The following is a 22,774-nucleotide window of genomic DNA, read 5'->3' as shown; positions in this document are numbered from 1 at the left end:
AGAGATGAGGGACCTATGGAGGCAGGGAGCCGAGGGTGGGGGCTCGGGCCTGGAATGGACAAAGCCATTTGGGCATGAACGTCCAATGGCAGGCAGGCAGTGAGACGCCAGGGAAGGACTGACCCTAAAATCTCCTCAAAAAATCAGTGCTCCAGGTTTTCTGATCTCTTAGTGGGGTCATTTTTATGTTACGTTAAAACAAACATGAGTTTAGAATTGATTCAAAAACAACTTTGCATAAATCTTTAATATAAAATTAAGAGCCATCAGAGATATAAGCCCCACTCCCAGATCCTCCTCATGGTCACTCTGGAGAAAAAGTGGGAAAAGCCCTGCTCACTTGGTAGATCTTGGGTGAAGGGTGTAGGAGAGAAGCATTTGTACTTTAAATTGGGAAATGGAAAACTTTCTAGACTCACGGACATGATCTGTGACGGAGCTTCAGATATCGTGCTGGGGACGGAGTTAGCTTGGGGACAGAGCTGCTCAGCCAGAGCCCTTCACATCATATATTCTGGAGCAGCATGGTACCCAAGGAAAGCGACAGGGAGCCTGTGTGAGATGGGAGGGTCTTAGCCTGCCTTCCTAACTCGTCTTCACTACTCCTCCCTCCCTCTGCCTGCTTCTCCGTTTTCCTCCCCTTTCCATTTTCAGAATCAGCTTAGTTGAGTGGTTGACAAGAGGAAAGGGAGGGGTGAGGCTGGGGGAGCTTAGCCGACTGGAGGTCGGACCTTCCAGGGGAATCTTCTAATGATCTTAGGGCGCTTAGCTAGGCTGGTCCTGCCCAACTGCCACCAGCTCCCTACACTGCCCATCCTGTTCAGTTGGCCAGGAGATGATGAAGAAAGAAGCTGGCTAAACAGAGGCGAGGGAGGAAGAGGGCCAGAGCCTAAAGAATCGATAGGAAGAAGCCAGGGAGGAGGCACAGACCCTTGCTCCCTGACCTTCTGGGCTCCAGGATGGGGCAGCAGTTCAGCTGGGAGGAGGCGGAGAGCCGCGTGGTGGACGTGGCAGAGCTGCAGGAGTGGTACAAGAAGTTCCTGGAGGAGTGCCCCAGCGGCACGCTCTTCATGCATGAATTTAAGCGCTTCTTCAAGGTCGCAGGCAACGAGGAGGCCACCCAGTATGTAGAGGGCATGTTCAGAGCCTTCGACAGGAATGGGGTAAGGCGCCCTGAAGGGGAGGACCGATGGTTCAGGTCTCATCCCTGAGCTAAAGGAGCATCCTCGGTGGGAGTTCCGGTTCCCCAGTCCGCCTGTTCTTCCCCTGCTCTACTTTCCTCTCCAATCCCCTCTCGCCTTTTCTGTCTCCCTCTCTCCCATCATTCTCCCTTCTTGTCTTCTCTCCTCTCCACCTCTCCGCTCTCCTCTTCCTCTTTCTGAGAGCTGAAGGCACTCTGCAGAAAGGCACACGGTCCAGGCCTCTCTCCGTGTATTTACGGCCAGGCCTCTGCAGCCAGAGAACCTGGTTTTTCACACCCTCCGGAGCCCCGGTCATTCTGAAGGGACTCCAGAGCGCTGCTAAATGGACCCAGGATCTTGGCACAGCTCATGAGCTCCCCCTTGTCGGGGTCCTTCGAAGTGAGACTGGTCCGCTCTTCCCTCCAGTAATGCGTGGACGAGGCTCCTGCCGGGACTGGGAGGTTAGACGGGTTATTGCAAAAGTCCCTTTCTGCTCTTCAAGCCATGAAAGATTCCATGCAATTATCCACCCAGGGGATTTCCTCAAGTCCGTGGATGTCACCAGGAGCTAAGAAAATAATATATTTTGTAAATATGACCCTGGGAATTGAATTTAAAAATGGAAACCCCTTCATTATTTAAGGCCATCCAGTCCAACGCCTCTGTAATCCTTTAAACCATTAGGTTTGCCTCAAATACCTATTTCAGTCCCCCCAGTTGAGGGGGACGTGGACTGGACCTAGATAATTAATCTGGAGAAAGCGTCAGTACCCCAGTTCTTTGTGCGGGGAGAGCTTCACTTTCTAGAGTGAGTCACTGGGATGCTGCTTCAGGTCCGACCCTGTCCCTGGTACCAGCCAGCGCACATCCCAGCGCCTTTCGGGGGGGTGAGAGGGCGGGGTCATCGTCCTCCCTGCAACAGAAACCTCCTTGGAGATGAACCCTGATAAACGCCTTCTCGGGGCCCCGAGTGAGCCTCAGACTTCCCCAAGCTCCTCTCCAAGGGCTCCTCTGAGTCCGCAGCAGCCCTGGGAGGGAACAGGCAGAGGCTGTCATTCCAAATGCAGTGATAAGGAAACTGGAGCAGAAGGGAGTGAACTGATTTGTCCAAGATCATATACTCAGGGTCCTGAGTCCCAGGAAAGTGCTCCTGCACAGACGGCTATTTGTTGGTTGTCTTTTTGTTTTTCTTTTTTAAGAGAGAAAAATTTTTTTTGAAGTGTTGAATGTCATAAGAAAAGTAAACAATCAGGCCGTATATGGCAAGGCTCACTAGATAATGATATCGATCTTCTCCATATTCATTTAAAAGTCAACATAATAACAATTCAAGATCTAAAAGGAGTTATTAAGCCCTTGGGAGTAATAGAGCTGAACCTCTTATACCTCATCTCTTCTTATAAATCGGCATATAATATTCATCAATTGTTTAAAAAATTTTTTTGCTTTATTGTTATTTATTTATCTATTTTTAGGGGGCAGGTAATTAGGTTTACTTATTTATTTTTCAGAGGAGGTACTGGGGATTGAACCCAGGACCTTGTGTATGCTAAGCATCCACGCTACAACTTGAGCTATACCCTCCTCTCTTTCATCAATTGTTTTTAAAATAACTTTTTAATTTTGACATGATTTTAAATTTACAGAAAAATGATAATAGTACAAGTAACTCCCATGTACAATCTGTCCAAATTCTCCCACTGATTACATTTTGCCTCACTTGCTTTACTAGTCTCTGTGTGTAATGTATTATACGTGTATATGTACATACATGTAATATCTAATACGTACATATGTGTGTATATCATGCCTAAAAATATACACCTATATTTTTAGCAAAAATTATAGACATGACACCCTTTTACCCCAAGTATTCTAGTGTGTATTTTCTAAGACTAAGGTCTTTATCTTAACCTAATAAGTGATCAAAACCAGGAAATTCAACATTAACAAACTCTATCATATAATTGCCAATCCATTTTCAAGCTTGGTTGATTATCCTGGTGATATACATTATAGCTTTTTGGTTTGTTTGATCACATATTGCGTTTACTTGTCCTGTCTCTTCCTTAGCCTTTAATTTGAAATTAAAATTTTTTTTTTTTTTATTTTTGGGGTAGATAATTAAGTTTATTTATTTTTAGTGGAGGTACTGGGGATTGAACCCAGGACCTTGTTCATGCTAAGCAGAAACTCTACCATTTGAGCTATACCTCCCCCTAATTTGAAACTTTTAATCTCAGCTTTTCTTTATCTTACTTGACTGACATTTCTGAAGACTGCAAGTCCATTATTTGGGTTTTGGCCTTGCCTTGTGATGAGATTCGGGTTGCACTTCTGGCAGAAATGCCCCAGAAGGGATGCTGTGTCCTCCTCGTGCATCATCTTGGGGGCATATGATGCTGGTTTGTTCCATTAGTGGAGTGGCTCACTTCAATCATTTGGTTATGTGGCCTCTGCCAGTTCCTGCCTCTGTAAAGTGACTCTTTTTCTTTTGTGATTAATAAGCATCTCAGAGAGAGGTACTTTGAGACTAAATAACTATCCTGTTACTCATTAAATGTTTATCTACTGGGTTTGGCATCCACTCATAATTCTCTAATTCCGCTGTCCCTTCTCTGTTTGTTAGCTGGCATCCTCCCGTAAGGAAGAGCTCTCCCAGTGTTTTCAGTTCCTCTGTCAGGGGCTGAGCCTTCTTTCTTTTCTTTTCCCACTTAGTCTGTGTCTCCAAACACATCCAACTCCACTTCCCACCTTGGCACAGTCTTTATATCAGCAGATCTCGGTTGTGGGCAAGTGGTCTGAGATTCCTGGGGGAAATCAAATCAAAAGAGTTCATAGATCTAGCTCACACGACAAAATCTGGGGTGGGGGAACCAGGGTTTTGGTGGAGGCAAGGAGGTAGGAGCACCTGGTCTGTGCTGCTGTTCCCCCTCCAGGTGGGGCAGTAATGCTCCTCTGCGGTGCTTGCCTGTGATATACCGAAATGAAAGAAAGAGGAGGGTGAAGCTCAAATATCATTCGGGATCCTTACGTAATGAGTGTTGGGGGTTCAGGGCTGGTTCATACAAGCAGCCAATCCAGGATGAAACGAGGCAGGTAATCCCACAGAGCAGATCACACGCCTGTCACTTCTGCTTCAGCTCTTGAGTAGACAGGCATTTCCATCATCTTGGGTCCCCATGAGTAATTGAAGCTGACAAGGGCCCAGGCGCAGCAGATGAGATTAGCCCCAGCTGGAAGCTTTCCAGAACTGGTCCGGCGGGGCGGGGTTTGAAGTAAACTCGAAGGTGAGATCACTTGTCAGGAAGGGGCTGCTCCACAATGTGCCTCGTGTAAGGCGAGGGGTCATTGTGGAAACCGTTTCATGTTGAGCCAGGATGTTGAAAACAGAAGGTTCTAGACAGAGAATGTGGGGGAATCTAGAGATCTGGAGAGTAGGGATTTGTCAGTGGTTTTGGGGTTTTGTTTTCATTTCTTCTCCCCTTGGTGCTAGACACCAGGCTCATTTTTTAGGCAGTAATAGACCTTGCAGGAAAGAAAATTCTCCGCATCTGATGAACTGGAGAAGGCATGTAGCTTGAAAGACTCTACCATTTGCTGGGTGGGAATTGCTTGGGCATCTTATTCAACCTGAGTCTCAGTTTCCTCATCCATAAAATGGGGATAACAGACCTGAGGGAGATGATGTATGTAAAATAGATGATCCCTACCAGCCATTCTGCATACATCTTCCTACTCAATTCTTCTTAAAAAAGAAACATAAGTTCTATTTTAGTAAGCTTAATAAATAATAATTACTAATAAAAATAGCCTTTTAAAGAACAACCAATTATCACATTGTACACCTTAAACTTACACAATGTCCTTTAAAAGGCTATTCTGCAATTACATCTCAATAAAGCTGACAGAAAAAAAACCCAGAAACAAGCCAAATAACCTTCAATGAGCAAACAGAAAGCAAACTAGGGACCATTCAAACAACTGAGCACCATTCATCAATAAAAAGAAAGGAACTGTTGATACACGTGCAAATTAGGATGCACCTCAGGGCACTGTGCTGAGTGAAAAAAGGAATGACTTACTGTATGATTACATAGCATTCCCAAAGTGAAAATATTATCACGATGGAGCACAGATCAGTGGTCACCACGCGTTATCGTTGGGAGAAAGATGTGACTCTTAAGAGGTAACATAAGAGAGTTTCTTTGTTTTGATAGTTACTCAAACCTACAAAATTTTGTAGAACCAGAGGGGAGGGGCAATACAGGGGTAGAGGCTAAGAGGTACAAATTATTACATATAAAATGAGCTATAAGGATATATTGTACAACCAGGAAATACCACCAATATTTTATAACTATAAATGGAGTATAACCTTTAAAAATTGTGAATCACAATATTGTACACCTGGAGCTTATATAATATTCCATGTCAACTATACTTCAATTTTTAAAAACCTACAGAGCTGTGTACCTACAAAAACAGTGCATTAAAGACCAGTGGGCAAAAAAGGAACAAACAGCAACTGCTAAGAAGGTACCCTACAGAAATCACTAGAGACGTAAGAAAAAATATGTGTGCCCAAAGATGCTCATTGTGTAATGTTAAATCTCAAAGCCATGTTCAGTAAGAGGGACTGCGCAGTATTCTTCAAAAAGAAAAGAAAAAAAAAAAGGACAAGTTTAAATAGTTTTGAAGGCATGGGGAATTTTAAAATAAAAATCCAGGAACTAAGACTATAGCTAGTCTGACCTCAATTAGGTAAATATATGGTGGGGAGTGTTGGGGACCAGAGGAATCACCTGAAGGATGCTGACTAAAACTCCTCAGGTGTTGTGGTGGGCTTCTTTTATTTTCTTGGGTTTTCCTTGGGCTTTTGCTGTTTCCCTCGTTTTCGGCCGCGTTCTCCTGTTGTTCACACCTTGCACACCCAGACACCCCTTGATCTGGGACTGAGGCTTCCAAGTAGCCTGAGCCAGTGGGACAGAGGTGCTCTGGGCCAGTGAAGCCATTTCTGATTACAAAGTCATGTGAATGACAGACACTTCTGGGGGAGCTAATGATTCCAATTTTTGATCTGGAGACCTGAGCTCCCCACCTGGAAATGCATGAGGTCCTGCTTTCTAATCTCCTTTCAAAATTACGTTAGTCTCAAATTCAGACTTAAGTCAATCATTTCTTCACTGATTCATAAAAATCTCATAAGTGACCCGGACTCTGGGCTGAAGTGGCACTGAGCTAGGCAGGGAAGAGGAACAAAAGCAATGCAAAGCCCTCTCCTTCCTCCTGGAGCACACGATGTAGCTAGAGAATGGGACATACTTAACGAAGCAGTGAACCATAGAGTAAGTGGTAGGTGCTGCGAATGTCAGAAGAAGGAGAGAGATCACCGGGGCTGAAGTGGTGTAAGAAGGAAGGCTTACCTGGAGGAGGGGACCCTTGAGCTGAGCCTTGAAGGACAGGTAGGACTGCGTGATCATGGAGTCTGGGAATGGATCCCAGCGTGGAGACCAGTACGAACACAGATGCAGAGGCACACGGAACAAGAGGAAGAAGCGAAGTCCTGAGTTTGTAGGGATGGTGGCCTAGAACAGGGCTCACACCTGTGCTCCAGGTGGGAGGGAGCCTCATAGCTCCCACTGCCAATGCAGGACAACACCATCGACTTCCTGGAGTACGTGGCAGCCCTGAACCTTGTGCTGAGGGGCACCCTGGAGCACAAGCTGAAGTGGACCTTCAAGATCTATGACAAGGACCGCAACGGCTGCATCGACCGCTTGGAGATGCTGGACATCGTTGAGGTCAGTGTCTGGGGGTAGGGGGAGCGGGGCAGGCGCCTGGGCACTGCTGGGTGCTGGGTGCTGAGTGCTGGCCACTAAAGTGGGGGCCCCTCCCCTGGGGCTGGGGGTGGGAAGGGGCATTGGAATTATTCAGAGTGTGCTTTCCAGCCACTTTCCAACCAGTGAAACTAAGCTAGAGATCAGTTACAAAAAGAGACCAAGAAAATCCCCATCTGTTTGGAAAGTGGGCAATCTACTTCCTAATTCTCCACAAATCAAAAAATAGTATCACACACACACATACGTACACACAAAGTATCATGAACTGAATAATAATGCAATCATAACAAAACCCGTGGAATGCAACTCAAGTTGGGCTTGCAGAAACATCTGTGGCCTTAAAGTGTATATACTAGAAAATAAGGGAGGCTGAAAATCAATGATCTGAGAAGTCATCTCAAGAAATTAGAAAAAAGAAGAGTAAATTAAGTCCAAAGAAAGAAAAACAAAGGAACTAATAAAGAGCAGAAGTTAATGAAACAGAACACAAAGGCACAAGAAAAGTCAACGAAAACAACAGTTGGTTCTTTGCAAAAGTTAACAAAGCTGATGGACTGCTAGCAAGAATGAGCCAGGGGAAGAAGTCCTGCAGCTCAGACCCTGCAGGCTACCTGCAGGAACCTGGTGTTCCCCAGAACTGCACTGCGAGGTGGCGGTTGTCGGTCCATTTTATAGATAAGGAAATCAGCCCACGGGAGTTGTGTGGTTTGTTCAAGTTCACCCACCGGGAGGTGCTGGGCTGCCTGTAACCCCTGAAGCTCCCCAGCACTGTTAGTGGGGCCAGCTTTGTGCCAGGCGCTGTGCTGGGAGGTAAGGCTAGAGGCATGTGTCTGTCCTCAGAGAGCGCCCAGCCAAGGACTAAGGATAATCCTCACATTTTTCTGTCTCCTCCCTATTTCACTTTCAAACGTGGCCTCGTTGCCAGAGGAAACAGGGCAAAGGAGAATCCTGTTCTTTTCCCTCCAATCCAAACACCTGTATCTCCCGGCATCCTATTTCACACACATACACACACATCCATAAGTATACTAAATTATCTTTTCCTCTCTGAATCTTGATGGTTTAGACCATCACTGTGCTGTCCGCATCCCTCATTAGAGGTTTTGAGTGTTGGCTAAGACGCTTACAGTGGAAACAGCAGTGGCATAGGGATGGAGGCATCTTGTGAAGGCGCACACCACGGTTGGAATTAGGCCAGTGGGAGCAGTCTTAGCACAGGTCACTTTTGATTTGGATCAGGGTCCTGTGGTCCTCAGATGCACAGCGGGGGTGGGGGGAGCACTAGGGAGGAGGTGCTGAGGGACGTGGGTCCTGGGGGAGGGGGAGGAGCGTGCAGGGTCTCGTGGATGCCGCCGTGTTCTCTCCCGCAGTCCATCTACAAGCTGAAGAAAGCCTGCAGGGTGGAGACAGAGGCCGAGCAGCAAGAGCAACTGCTCACGCCCGAGGAGGTCGTGGACAGGATCTTCCTTCTGGTGGATGAGAACGGAGATGGTAACAGGGGCAGAGAGGATGTTGGCGGGAGGTGGCGGGGGTGGGGGGGAGCTGCTTGCTGTGGAGCACCCCCATTTCACATCTGTGTGACCTTAGTTAGGGAAGGCCCTTCACCTCCTGACAGTGAGATGAGTGTGGAGAGGGTTACATAAAAATAACAAAGGGTGTCACTAACACAGGGGGTTTGTGAGTGTGATTAACATTCCTATTGAAGTTGCTGTTGGAGGCCAGGCAAGCGTAGTGGAAAAAAGAGGAGCTTTGGAGTTAGGAAGGTTGGGATGCTCCATTTACCCTCTCAGACTGGTCTCAGTTTCCTCATCTGGAAAATGGGGATAAGAATGGTTGAAGGGAATAAATGGGGTCATGTACATAAGTAAGAGCCACTGTTAAGGCTATTTGGGCTCTCCTCTCCATAGCTGAGTGCCCCAGCCCCAGGCTGTGCAGGGAGGAAGCTGGCTGGGAATACCCCAGAAGAGCCCTCAAGAACATTTTGAGGGCACCTTGGGCAAAAGTAAAACTTAATTCATTTGCAAAGAAAGTCCCATGTATGACTGAAGCGTTATGCTGTACACCAAAAACTGACACAACATTGTAAGCTGACTATACTTCAATAAAAATATATATAAAGGGGAAAAAAAAAAGAAACCCTTGGTTTCCAGGAGATCCCCAGGGAATGGGAGAATTGACAAGGCCCAAGCTTAGGTCCTGAGACTGCTGGCTGTCTGTGTAAGAGGTGTGGGCGCGCCCCAGGAGAGAAGGCCTCGCCTCTCGCCCCCACCCCCATTTCTCCCATTCCCATGACCGTCTCTCCTACCCCTTGCTCAGGCCAGCTGTCCCTGAATGAGTTCATAGAAGGTGCCCGTCGTGACAAGTGGGTGATGAAGATGCTGCAGATGGACCTGAATCCCGGTAGCTGGATCTCTCAGCCGAGGCGGAAAAGCGCCATGTTCTGAGGGGTCTGGGGCCCTGGAAGCCCTCCAAGACTCCAGGCTCATCACGTTTCCAGAGGAGAGGGAGGCTCCCTGGCTCGGCCAGCTTAGGCCCACTCTCATCCTGGCTTGGACTTCCTGGCACCCCTTGTGCAGGGGGTGGGCTGAGTGGGGACGGGAGGGGCCATTGATCTAAAATAGTCAATAGGGTCTGGTCCATTGGGAGGATTTCCAGGGTGGAGACGGGAACTGGTTTCCTCCGTCCTCTCAGTGGCTCCTGGGAAAGCTACGCTTTGGCTAGGTGATTGTGGGGCTCCCACAAATTCCTACATGGCTCTTAGCTGAAAGCAGGGAAAACTGAGAGATGGGGAGGGTCCCATAGACCAAATTAGCAATGAGAATGCCCCACAGTGCGAAACTGATTAGTAGAAGGGAGGGGCTGGCAGGTGAAGACTCTGAAGGAAAGGTAGGAGTTGGGGGGAGGGGTGGATAATAATTACATTCCCCCAGGACCCTGAGTGTTCATGGGAGGGCTCTTGTCTCTTCCTCTACAAGTTGTCCTCCCCAGGGGTGTTAGTAGGGAAACTTGCAACAAGAAAGGCTGTGGTCTTCCTGCCCTTAGTGGGGGTTCAGTTGTGTTTAAAGGGGCTATTTTAGCCCCGCCCTGGTGCTGCACCCCACCAACACCTGCCACCACCACCCCCAACCCTTCTTTCCCCTCTCCATCCCTCATCCTCACACTCACCTCTCCAACCCCCCACCCCCCAGCATGGACCCTCCACAATTCTCAGTCACAGGCCCACAAGCCAAATGTGTCTTCTTAAAGGACGGAGAAAACTTTCCTCTGTCTCTGGGGAGAATTGGGCACCTGCCACCCTGGGTTCTAGGCCAGGCTTTGCCTCCATCAGCTAGGTGACCCAAGACGGCCACTTCCCTTCCCTAACCTCGGTTATCTCATCTGCACGGGGAGCCGGTTGGACTAGACATGCTGTTTTCAGATTATTATTTTTTTAGATGTGGAATTCTTTTTGTCATACAAACTTTATCTGCAATCCCAGTACAGAAACTAGATTAAAAAGCAGTCGCTCTGGTTACAGCGGGTGCTGAAGAACTCAGAAAAGGAACTCATGTGAATAGATATGTGTTTGTGTTAATATGTGAAGAATAAAACTAACTTGTTGAGCCTGTAATTTCATGGGAATGATATCCATGTATATAAAGCTTCCTTTAGAAATAAATGTAGCAGAGAGTAGAGCTCAGTGGTAGAGCGCATCCTGGCATGCATAAGGTCCTAGATTCAGTCCCCAGTACCTCCATTAAATAAGTAAGCAAATAAACAAAACTAATTACCTCCTCCAACAAAAGAAATAAATGTAAAGTAAAAAGCAGTTGGTTAAAGAATCATAGTAATCCAGTTGAACACAGATATGCCCCCAAATCATGAAGGTGGTATGTAAACGCGGTTGGGGAAATGTCCTGTTTCTGTTCAAATACCCCCCAGCTCTGACCTCCAGGATCTCCCAAGTGGCTGCCACCAAGCGAAGCAGCAGAAATGTCAACCCCCTTTCTTTCCAGACTGTCCCTTTTCCACCTTCCCTCCATGTCTGTGCTCAGGCCCTGGCTGACTTCCCAGTCTGGGGTGGCCCATGGGATGGACGAGATGGGTGTGAACGAACCGCACCCTCTCCTCCCCCGAGGGGCTCTCTGCAAGTTGAGGCTTCATCCCCTTTCCCCTTGTTTGCTCCCTCCCACCCCTGTATTTTTATTTACTCCCTGCACTTCCCCCGCACCCAGCTGACGTGAAGTCTCACAATTCAGAAGAAAGAGCATCTCTGAAAAGTTGATCACAACTGCTCCAGCCTATGTCTCTCCCCAGGTGTTGCTAAAGTCGGGGTGTGCCAAGAATGGGGCTAGGGCCCACCTGGAACAGACTGCTCCACTTCCCAACCGGTGTCAGGTGTCACTGCAGCAAGAGGGATTTAGGTTAGACCAGGGATGGTCAGGACACTTGCCATAAGCAATGAGTCAAAATCCCACGGAGAACCACGTGGCACCACATGCCATGGAGGGGCCAGTGGGGGAAGAATGAGAGTGTTGTGCTGTCACTTCTGAAGTAATATGGATTTCCTCTGGATAAAGGAGGACTTTCTATAGCATCATACCTTCTCTTAGTGTATTTTATTATAATGACGCTTAGCCTGTGAGTTCCTTGAGCATGGGAACTGTTCTCTTTGCACATCTAATATCTAGCATTAATTTGGAGTAGGTGTTCAATAAATGCTTGTTGAGGGGAGGAATGAATCAACACAGACCACATAAGTAGGCTCTGGGATCCTGGGGGCAGGATGAGCGTGTGATACAGCGCTCAGATGGAGGCTGCAACCACCATGCCTGTGGGATTCCGTGAGTCCCGGGGAAGCCCTCCTCTCTCTGCCTCAGAGCTTCCGAGTCTGGAAGAGTGGAACAGGAGAGACTAACTGGGAGAGCTGGTAAAAGCTGGGGGAGGTGCCAGAAGGGGCTGGGGAGGAGCCTGACAGATGCTGAGGACTGGGCCCAGCAGGGAGCGGTCACCTCCAGGCCAGTCACACAGAGGGTGCCTTCAATGTGCCCTGCTCTGGACCCCCACCCCTGCCCCTCTGCTGCCACCATGTGCCCAGAAGAGGTGAGCTGAGCCTTTAAGTTCAGTAGACTCTAGTATTAAAACAACAGTGAGACACCAGGCACCACCACATACACATTCCCAGTCCAGAAGCAGCTGCGCGGTGGGCTCACTCAGCCAGCTGCCTGCGCTGCCTCCGCTTCCCCACTGCCAGCCCCCTCCTCATCCTGCTCTCCATTCTGGAGCCTGCGCACAATGCCGGTAAGGTCCAGGCTTCGGGTCAGTGTGTCCAGCAGCATCTGGTCCTTCTGGACGCCCTCCATGAACTCCTCCAAGGAGAGTTCCCCTGGGGTAGAGAGAAAGGGAATCATGGGCAGGAGGTGTTCACATCTGCTGTCGGACGCCCAGAGCTGCAGCCTTGCAAGGGGGCCAGAGCCAAGGCTGGGGGAAGTGGCTGTGAGCAGAGGAGGCCAAGAAGCCAGAGACCAAAGTCTGGTTCAGGGAGCCCCAAAAGCCAGCTCTGTGGCTGGGCCGGAGGCAAGTGGAGGAGGTGGCCAGCAGATGCCCCTCTGTGCTGCCCTCTCCCCTCTTGCCCCTCTCCCCTGGCGACATCCCTGGGGACCCCCACTGAGGCCTCACCATCCCCGTTGACATCGATCTTGGAGAACACTGTATCGGTGAACTCCTCTGCAGTCATGGTCGAGTCGCTGCAAGGGTTAATAGCTCGGATGGCCTGGGAGGGAAGGGGAAGAAGTGAGAGCACCCATCCTAATTCATCTCAGCGGTGGGAGTGGGACAGAGAGTGCTCGTCAGGCTCCCAACACCCGTGGGGAGCAGAGGTCAAGGCGCTCGAGGCCTCAGGTAGAGCTGGCACTGCGCTTCCACGGACTCTCGGTACAGAAGAGGAAACTGAGGTCCAGGAAAGGGAGGAAACATGTTCCAGGTCACTCAGCTGGTGAGGGCCTCAGCCGCCACAGGGACCCTCAATCCCAGTCCTGCCCCTTCCCGAGCACGTTCTGGCGGCTGAAACCCCAGCCCGGGGCTCTCAGCCCCGGCCCGCACCTGCCCGGCCCTCTGCACCTGGAGTTACCCGGATAATGGTGAGCAGCTCGTCTCGGTCGATGCATCCGTTGCCATCCACGTCGTAGAGCTTGAAGTACCAGCGCAGCTTTTGTTCCACCTTCCCCTTGAGGACCAGGCTGAGCGCCGCCACGTACTCCATGAAGTCGATGTAGCCGTCCTGGGCGAGGGGCGTGGCTGCCTGAGCCCACTCGTGCCCGGGACCCGCCCCCGGTCCCGCCCTCAGAGCCCCGCCTCCAAGGCCCCAGATGCTGAGCAGAGACCCCGACCCGCGCCCCTGCCCCTTGGCGCCCATTCCCTTTCATCCTCCAGGACACCCCGCATAGCCCACCCTGCCTGCCCCAGAGGTTGCTGATCAAATCTGATAAGCCAAGCCCCACTGGGATGTGAATGGCTGGTGCTGTCTCTTCACAGATACTTTGATTCTGGCAGTCACCGGCTGCTTCCCTGTGATCCTCAAACTTGAGCCCTTTCTGTCTGGGATGGAGTGCAAGATGTGTGTAAGTGGGAGGAGAGACACCGACCCCCGCAGGGATGGGGACGTGGTTTGGATGAGCTCTAAGGAGCCCGGGTAGGGGCTAAAGGTAGATAGGGAGGCACATAGCCCCTTTCTCACCCTTCACTTTATTCTTCGAGCCTCAGCGAACGCTACTGCGTGCTGTGATTGACTGAGGATTCAGAACTCAGTAACACAGAACGCTGTCCTTACCAGAGCGCAGTGCTAAGGATGCAGGTTTGAATCCTGGCTCCACCCTCTCAAAGATGTGGGATCTGGGACAAAGGATTCAATTTGTCTCCGGCCCTCAAATTCCTGATCTGTAATAGTTATAACAGTACCCGCCTCCATGGGATTGTCTTTGGCTTAAAAGAGTTCATGTACATAAGGCACTCAACTCTGCCCGGCACGTGGTAGGCACTCAGTAAATGTTAGCTGTTGTTATTACTACCATTTCTATTATTATTATTAAGAGATCGCTATGACATCATTCAGAGACAACACATCTGGTCAGGACATTATGGAATCACAGAATATGGAAGCCCCAGGCAAGGACAGCATGGGGGCTTCCTGGAGGCAGCAAAGCCCTCATTGAGTCTTGGAGGGACTGGCCATGGGGGAAGGTGGTTCAAGACATTCCTGTGGGATATTTCCCCAGGGCCCTCCAAAAGTTCAGCAGCTGACCCTCTGCCTGGCCCTGCCAGCCCTACAATGGGGTCAGGAAGCAGGGAGCACAGGTCTGCCTCTGCCCACCTCCCCTCCAAACTGGTCCTCCAGGTCACACTCTCTGCTTACAGCTGTACCCTTCAACCCTGCCCACCCAGCACAGTACCCTAGGAGACAACTCTCTTCTACCTCAGGGCTGGCAAACTTTATCTATAAAGGGCCAAATAGCAAATATTTCCGTTTTGACAAGAATGGTGTGTTGTGTTCTAATTAGACTTCATTTACAAAAGTAGGCCAATGGGCCATTGTCTGCACTCCCCTGTTTAACTCCTCTCTGTATCCAAACTTCCTAGTCTTGTGTCCCGTCTCGTAGCCAGTCTGCTGAACTGCTTTATGCACGTGACAATGGGCAGGAGGAATGTTGCCCTATGTGATTTATGCTATTGGTGCGGACAAGGCACTTCAGATGTCACAAAGATGCCCTTCAGTTTAGCAATTATGTATTTAAATTAATGTATAGTATGTAATACATAACTGTTCCATAAAACTTATAATTTCTCATATAGTCATTTACTCATATAAAAATATTTATTAAGCACCTGCTGTGTTCCAAGCACTACTCTAGGTGCAAAGGATACAGCAATGGACGGGCAAAAGTCCATGCCCTCGTGGAGCTCACATTCCAGCAGGAGAGACAGACAGTAAACACAGTGGCTGAATGTTATTCACTGTCATGTATTAGAAGATGAGATGTGCTCGGGGTGGGAAAAGGGGATGACTAAGAAATGCCAGGGTCGGGGCTAGTTCCAGTTAGATAGGACTGAACCCAGGAGATCAGGGCAGATGGCAGTGGGAAGGAGACAGTTGATCAGAGACTTGTAGCAGAGACTTGTGAGCCAAGCAGAATTCTGGAGGAAGAGTCCCAGGCCCTAAGACGGGGGTGTGTGTGTAATTGAGGAGGTCAGATTTGGGACAGTACAGGTGGTGCTTGCATGTGTCAAAAACTGAAGAGATGGCATATGAATGACTCAGGGTTGATGGGTTTCCCCTACATGGTGTCATAAGTGTGATTTTAGGGGTTCCTTTGGAGACATGTCTTGACCCAAAGGGTTTCCTTAGCAGGTGACAAGCCCAGTTATTTCAATGCACTTGGATGTAAGGTGTTGAGACTCAACCATCGACTCTGCCCCCTCCTTTTCAGGGAAGATCACTTCCTCTGGAGCATTTTTGGGGTCCGGCATGATGATACCATCCCTCCTGGCCTTCAAACCTCGGGCTCCAGTATTCTGCCCCTGGTGCCCGTTACAAGAAAGCCCTCGGGCACGACGATGCTGCCCTTGAGGCTAGGACTCAAAGCCCATAATCTGCTTTGGTCCCTTGATCCTAATATTAGTGAGTTTTAAATAGCCTCTGAGCCCCAGCTTTCCCTAGAAGCATCACCTACGATGGTATTGGGACCCTCTGGGCAGTGAGGGGAGCCAGGAAAGGTCTGGGCAGCCTCTCCCTCGCCTGCAGTGGACACGTGGCAGCATCATGTCCTCACCTTCGTGGGAGCACCAGCCAGGGTGGGGACCAGCAGGGGTGGGGAACTGGGTTTGTGGATTTGGGCTCTTTTACCACCACATTCTGACTGAATTCTTCCAAATAAATGGAACAGATTAACTAATGCTCCCAACATCCATGTCAGATTTGGGTGAATAAGCTGGGGCAGTAGTGGGGAGGAAACGGGCTTAATGGGTGGCCCAAACCCTCTTTTGGTGCCCCCTTCTCAGGAAGTCCTCACCCAATGTGTCCAGGTGATTCTTTGAGAAGACATATAATGTGACCACCGTGCAGACCTTCAGTCCCTCTTAGGATGAACAGGTGTCACTGGGTATTTTGGAGTTGGAGTAGTCTGTGTTCCCTGGTGACCAGGCAACCCTGACTGTCCCCAGTTCTAGTGTCCACAGACCATCACGGGTGACCCAAGCAACGTGGGCTTGCCCATCCCAGACCAGCCGGGCTGAAGCTCATCACTCTGCTCTCTGCTTTCCCCGCATCTTCCTCTTGCATCCCAGGAGCATCTAAAGGCCTGTGCAAAAGCATCACGTACAGCGCCAAGCACTTAGAAGGTGCTTGACGACTGTCTTGCAAGTGTTCACACTTGTTCTAGAGCAAACAGAGTGGGTGTGGAAGAGGCAGAGGAAGTTGCTAGGTTCAGCCTCCGAGTACACTGATCGGGGCTTCTGTCTTCCCCTGGAGAGGGAGGGACGAGGGCTGATTCATCTCTGAACCCCCAGTGCCTGGCTCACAGTAGGTGCTTAATGAACATGAGAAACGTGGAATCCCTGATGTGGACACACAACCTCCCAGATAAATAAAGACCCAAATAAACGGAAGTCACTCCTCCAGCTGACACCTGCTCCTCCCCACCCCCTTGCTGACCAGGGGCGTCCCTCCAGCGCCCCCCACCCAGACCCCTGCTCACTTTGTTGAAGTCAAAGGTCTCAAACATCTGCTCCACGTACTGGGTGGCCCACGGGCTCAGGTTCTTGAGGCCGAAGAACTGACGGAACTCGTAGAGGGTGAGCTGGCCGGAGGGGCACTCAGTCATGAACTTCTTGTACCACTGGTGGCACTCGGTGCTGCTCAGCTCCTCCACTGACTTACCGTCCATAATGTTCCCCATTGCTGAGGCCGGCGGGAGGCCAATGCCCAAGATGGATGGGCTCTTTTCCTGTACCAGGCAGCCGGGCTTTCTAACACTGGGCCCGCCTCGCTCACGGGCCTGAGTCCTGCAGATCTGAGCAAGGAAGGGCCTGATGAATCAAAAAGTACAGGGAAATGTCAGGAGGAGGTGAGCAGAAGGGAGAAGGTAACGGGGGCTGCACTAGCCTACACCCAAATCTAGGGGCTGCCAGAGAACTGGTGTTAAAAGTCCCCACTAAATCCTTGCAGCCAATGGAGACCGCCTCTTGGGAAGAGGAGTGAAAATAGAACAAAGCTTATAGGAGCCAAGGCCCCGGATTACAGCCTTGAGCTGTAGGTGAGAGGATTTTCTTACCCAGTTTGCAATCTCCTTATCCCTTCTTACTGGGACAGAGTGGGTGGCCAGCCAGCAGCTGTTCTGATCCTGTCACCTCCACTCCCTTCTCCTCCTGTTTTGAAGGGTCTCAGCATTTCTGGTTCCTGCTCTCAGATGTGGAATTGAGGTACCGATGAGATAGAGCTGGTTTCTCTTCCAGAGCTGGGCTGACTGTGGGTTCTTGATAGGGCTGCGGTGTACAGTTATCCAGGCTGTGCACTGCACTTGACTGTCACAACTGAGGGTTTCCAATCACACCAAGGATAGCTAACATATGAGAGCATCTGGGTGATGCAGAGTTTGTGGGCTTCCAAGACAAGTCCTGAGCAGAGAGAGGGAACCCCCTCCTCCATAAAACTGCACAAATACACGTAGCCACACACACACACACACACACACACACACACACACACACACACACACACACACAAACTAGCTCTGTTCTGGCCACATTCTCATATTCCTGGAGGTTGCATCATTCCCATCCTAAGAGGCCTGAATTCCACCCTCCATCTGACTCTAAACCTGACACCATCACTCCAGCGCAGGGGTGATAGGAGACACTGAGTGTGTGCCCAGGGGCCTGGGGTGTGTGTGAGTGAGAGCAGGCACGCAGGTGCATGGGTGTGCTGCTACCTGCTGGTCCTGGAAAGCTCCCAGGCTAAGCCTAGGGACCCATCTAGGCAGGAACAGCTTTCTCTGACCCCTCGTTGGATGCTCTCTGACCATAGACTTTAAAGTTGGCTCATTTACAGAGCCAACATTTAAGTGCATTTAAGCTGCATACTTAAGCCCAGAGCCAGCACTCTCACTGTCCTGCCCCTTCCCCGTTTCCCTCCCTCCTCCACTCTGCAGACCTTGCCTGGTCCCCTACCACGGCCAGAGGGAACCACCACACACATTTCTGCTTTCCCCAGCTGGCCCTTGGATACTTACCCAAGTTGTACTCTGAGGCTTTTGCACAAAAGTGTCTCTTATATTTGACAAAAGGACTGCCTTTTGGGGTGGCTTGCTACCACAGCTAATCTACCCTATCCTGACTGATACAAAGGCTGTGCAATTTTAAATACTGCACAAAATGTTATGAGTCTTTCTAGCAAAACTAGGCTGGCCAAGCTCCCCTCAGGAACCCCAACTGCCTGGGCCCCACCAGACTGCAAGCCTGCAAGGACAGGGTTCTTTACTCCAGGCCGTGAAGTACTTTTTCTTGAGAGTGAATACTCTGGAAGATTTTTTAATATACATGTATGTATATAAATATACTCCTATTTATATAAATTATATAATATAAATGTATCATCACATATAAATTCACTTGTATAAGTATGTTATACAATCTGTATATTAGATAGCAGAGTACATACATACGCACCTCACAGTTGGCCAGGTTATGCATAGTAACTAGCCACTCAAAAATCTCTGTGGCCTAAAGCAACACAAGTTTATTTCTTACTCACACTACCGGCTGGGTGACCTTAAGCAAGTACCTTAATATCTCTGGGCCTCAGTTTTCCCATCCTTAAAATGGAGATAATGGCGCCCACCTCACAGGGCTGTTAAGAGGGTTAACTGAATTGATACTAATCTATGAAAAGCATCTAGAGCAGGTGCTGGTATCGAGGAAGAGTCCCACATTAGTTATTTCATTCTTTTGTATCCATTACATCTGCAGGTCTGGCATGCTGTTGACTTTAGAACCAGGTGCTGTTATATTACATCTTGGGCACAGCAATGTCCCTAGGTTAGAGCCTCTTGTCCCTTTAGCCCCACTCACTGCAGGCCCTGGACTGTTAGAAGACCTGTGTGGGGACAGACATCGACCTGTCTCACACAGGGAACTCTCCAGCTGCGGTCAGGCTGTAGAGATGGCAGAAGCCTTCATTAACACCTTATTAGATCCAACTCCATTCCCAGCTCTCTGCCCCCTTGTCTGCCTCTATGAAAGAGAGGCTAGAAAAGCAAGAAAATTGTTTTCCTAGCCTCTCTTGCAGCTTGTGGTGGCCACATGACATGGTTCTGGACAAAGAAATGTAAGTGAAGTTCTGTGTGATTTTCTGGGGAAGCTTTGCTTTCTTGATAAAAGTGATAAAAGATGCAACTGGTGCTGCCCTTTCCTACTTTTGCCCTTGAATGTGGATGCAATGCCTGGAATGTAGCAGCCATCTTGTGACCATGAGGTTTCAAGCAGAGGAAAGGGCCGAGAATACCAGAGATGGCAGCCATCATTGTTGAACTGCTCAACCCATGGCAATAACCAATGCCTCAACCCACAGTCCTGGTTATGTTTGAAAAATAAACCCCTATTTACTTAAATAAAAAGCAAACTTGAACCCTCAGATACAGTTTGAGGATAGAGGCCTCAGTAAGATGGTGATTCTTATGCAATTTTGTGGGAAAAGTGTCAGGCTACCCATCTAGGAGGGTATCCTGAGAGCTGAACAGAGAGAGGACCAGGACCTGGAGAAGGTCAGCTCGGAGAGATGGTCCAGCTCTGTCGAGGAAGGGCAGTCACCGCCTTCCAGCCACCAGGGCCAAGTTCTCTGTATCCACAGGCTGTGCCTCCTAGCTTTGCAGATGGAGGAGCCCAGAGTGATGGGGTCTGTCTCACTAGACACTGCTCAGCCCCAGCATCCCTTCCACAGGAGGACACCTCCTTTCAGCAGCTCAGGGCACATGGGAACCACCGGAAGCAGAACGCTGCTATACCTAGGGAGGGATCTCAGCTCCAGATGGAATGAGACAAAGAGGTCCTGAGAACTAGAGGAGACTGGGTGGGCTGCTTCTCTGGCCATTCCTTTTGTGGCATCTGCCACATATAACCAGGGGTGGGGCTGGGGTGGGGAGATGTGTGCTCTGGGCCAGATCTGGCCTTCCCCTGAGAGCACTTTTCTTCCTTTCCATCACAGAAACTACTGGTTGGTCTTCTTGCAACTCTTTTTGCCCATTATCCTGAGAAAGTTCATTCAAAGGGCCCAGAGCTAAGGATGCTTCTTAGAAGACCAGAGAAAGACTGAGACGAGGATGACATTAACACTGTTGTCCCTGTCACTTGTGTATTTGGTACCTATGACCAGAAGGAAACAACGAAAATGTTAACAGGCTCATCTCTGAGTCATGGGATCACCAGTGATTTTTTAGATCTTTGCTTTAAAAAAAAATCTGTATTTTAAAAAACGATTCATAATAAACATACATTATTTACATAACCAGCAGATAGTTATTTTTGAAAAAAAGAAATGGGAGTGTTTCACCTCTCTTCCACCTTAGGGGATCAATTTAAGATACATTGCAGGGTTGGGGTGGGGAGAGACTGGGGTCTGCCTGCTTTGATCAAGTTCTCCAGAGCATTTTTTTTTTTGTCAGGGGGGCAGGGTGGGCTCCTCCACTGAACTTGCTTGGGGCCCAGGCTGGAATCCATGTCCTTGCAGAGCTCTCTCAGGCCCACGGTTTGAAATGAAGGGGTAGTGGAGAAGGTGGCTACTCATCTTTCCCTACTTACATCCTCCTCACTCTTCACGTGTTAGTACAAAATCCCCCTCCTCTGTGAAGCCTTCTGAATCTCTACAGAATTCACCCTTCCAGCCTCAGCATGCTGACATCTGGCTTATGAGTTATATTAGCTTTTTATATTATATAACAAAGTACCACAGAGTCAGCAGCTTAACACTGTGTATATTTATTATCTCACAGCTTCTGAGAACCAGGAGTCCACCAAGCACGGCTTTACTGGGTCCTCTGGCCAAGGTCTCACAAGGCTGTAATCAAGGTGTCATCTGGGTTGTGTTCTCATCTGAAGGCTTGACTGGGGAGGGATCCACCTGCACCTCATTCACGTCATTGGCAGAATTCATTCCATGTGGCTATAGGACCGACAGCCCTGGCTTTTTGCTAGATATCATCTGGAGGGCACTCTCAGGTCCCAGAGGCTGCCTCAAGTTTCTAGAAGCTGCCTACAGTTCCTTGTTACATGGGCTCCTCAACACGGCTGCTTATTTTGTCAAACCAATGGGGAGACTCTCTCTCCCATCTGCTAAAATGGAATCCTATACAATGCAGCCTAAATCAGGGAGTCACACCCATCACCTTTGCCATATTCGGTGGGGTAGTAGCAAGCTTCAGGTCTCTGCCACACTCAGCGCGAGAGGCTAACACAGAGACGCGAGCAACAGGAGGTGGGAATCATTGGAGGTCACCTTATGGTCTATGACGGTCACACTTCTATAATAACATAGACATAAAACACTCATTTATTTCTGAAATTATAAGCAGCTGTTTGATGCCAGCCTACCCTCAGGAGCCCAGCAGCTCCCCTGTAGAGGCCACTGTCTATCTCTCTCTTGCAGCATCCCAACCCCTAGTACCACGATTCCACGGTCGTGTGCTGGTTATTCTGTTTGCCCCTTCCCCACTCATTCTCCATCTTCCTCTGTCTGCTCTGAGCCCCAGGAGGCTGACCTCTGTGGACTGGATCACCTGGGCACCCTGGCCCTCTGGCTTCAGTTGGGTTCATCCATTGAGAAGCACTGAAGGAGACTGGAAGGAGGGAAGAGAGAGAGGCTGGGTGTTTGTCCCCCTCCCTCCCTGGCTGGGTCAACGATGGGCCCTGGGCCCTGGTTGCCTTCTTCGACCCTCAGCTGCAGCTCCTGCCAGAGCCCTCTCTAGCCTCCTGTGACAAAGCTCCTGCCTTCTACCCTCTGGGCACACCCTCAAGCCCCTTAAATATGCCCGCTTCTCTGTGAACAGTCCTCTCATTAAACTCTCCTCAATTACCTTTTATTTTTAACTTTTTAAAACATTTATTTATTTATTTATTTGGGGAGAGTGGTAATTAGGTTTAGTTATTTATTTATTTTTTGGAGGAGGTACTGGTGATTGAACCCAGGACCTTGTGCATGCTAAGCATGCATTCTGCTACTTGAGCTATACCCTCCCGCCACTGCAATTACCCTTCTGAGAGTAACTGCCCCTGAGACTGACAGGGGCTTGAGTGCAATAAAATATTACTGACTGAATTAATGTGTGCATGATTAAAGAAAGGATTAAAGAAACCTAAAATAGGATGGAGTTATCATCAAACATCCACGGTGTTCAAGGCCCCATGTTAAGCTTGGTGAATAGGCTCGCAACAGCCCTGGGGAGCGGACGTCATTATTTCCATGGGCAGAAAAATCACATTCTGAGGTTCACAAGAATTTTAAGGGATGGTACCAACGTTTTTCCACCGCATCACCTTGCTTTTAGCCTGAGTCTTGACATCTCTGGGGAAAGCCTGGATGGAGCCAGAGGACCCTCTAAGCCCCTCAATCCAGTGCCTTCCCCTGTGGCCCTTCTGCCTGAACAGTCCCACTGACAGCGAGCTGGCTCCCATCGGTCGTGGGGCCGTAGCCCCATCTCCAGCGCAGGTGGAAACAGAATCCCACGGCTT

The 22,774-nt window shown here is 49.4% G+C and overlaps 2 protein-coding genes across 2 annotated transcripts; one reads left to right on the top strand and one right to left on the bottom strand.

The window, feature by feature from the left end:
• Positions 1–959: 959 nt before the first annotated feature.
• GUCA1B (guanylate cyclase activator 1B) lies at positions 960–9,468 on the top strand. The gene is made up of 4 exons (XM_010977343.1): positions 960–1,163; positions 6,836–6,985; positions 8,395–8,515; positions 9,341–9,468. Exons 1-4 carry the CDS (start codon positions 960–962, stop codon positions 9,466–9,468), a joined length of 603 nt encoding a protein of 200 aa, XP_010975645.1.
• A 2,658-nt stretch (positions 9,469–12,126) lies between these two features.
• Positions 12,127–17,079, bottom strand: GUCA1A (guanylate cyclase activator 1A). Its single transcript, XM_031435519.2, has 4 exons — positions 16,753–17,079; positions 13,134–13,283; positions 12,683–12,776; positions 12,127–12,389 (listed from the first exon to the last, which is right to left on the bottom strand). Exons 1-4 carry the CDS (start codon positions 16,951–16,953, stop codon positions 12,217–12,219), a joined length of 618 nt encoding a protein of 205 aa, XP_031291379.1. The 5' UTR covers positions 16,954–17,079; the 3' UTR covers positions 12,127–12,216.
• Positions 17,080–22,774: the final 5,695 nt, after the last annotated feature.

The sequence above is a fragment of the Camelus dromedarius genome, chromosome 19, assembly GCF_036321535.1.
Source record: "Camelus dromedarius isolate mCamDro1 chromosome 19, mCamDro1.pat, whole genome shotgun sequence".
NCBI lineage: Eukaryota > Metazoa > Chordata > Mammalia > Artiodactyla > Camelidae > Camelus > Camelus dromedarius.
Note: the sequence above shows the minus strand (reverse complement) of the source record. Positions and strands in the feature narration are given on the sequence as shown.

What these genes read in the sequence shown, in the direction of transcription:
- GUCA1B (XM_010977343.1), top strand. Translation starts at nt 960, where the DNA reads ATGGGGCAGCAGTTCAGCTGGGAGGAGGCGGAGAGCCGCGTGGTGGAC. An exon ending in AGATGCTGGACATCGTTGAG is followed by an intron (nt 6,986 to 8,394) that starts GTCAGTGTCTGG and finishes TCTCTCCCGCAG; the next exon opens with TCCATCTACAAGCTGAAGAA. An exon ending in GGTGGATGAGAACGGAGATG is followed by an intron (nt 8,516 to 9,340) that starts GTAACAGGGGCA and finishes CCCCTTGCTCAG; the next exon opens with GCCAGCTGTCCCTGAATGAG.
- GUCA1A (XM_031435519.2), bottom strand. Translation starts at nt 16,953, where the DNA reads ATGGGGAACATTATGGACGGTAAGTCAGTGGAGGAGCTGAGCAGCACC. An exon ending in AGACCTTTGACTTCAACAAA is followed by an intron (nt 13,284 to 16,752) that starts GTGAGCAGGGGT and finishes CCCCTCGCCCAG; the next exon opens with GACGGCTACATCGACTTCAT. An exon ending in AGCTGCTCACCATTATCCGG is followed by an intron (nt 12,777 to 13,133) that starts GTAACTCCAGGT and finishes CTTCCCTCCCAG; the next exon opens with GCCATCCGAGCTATTAACCC.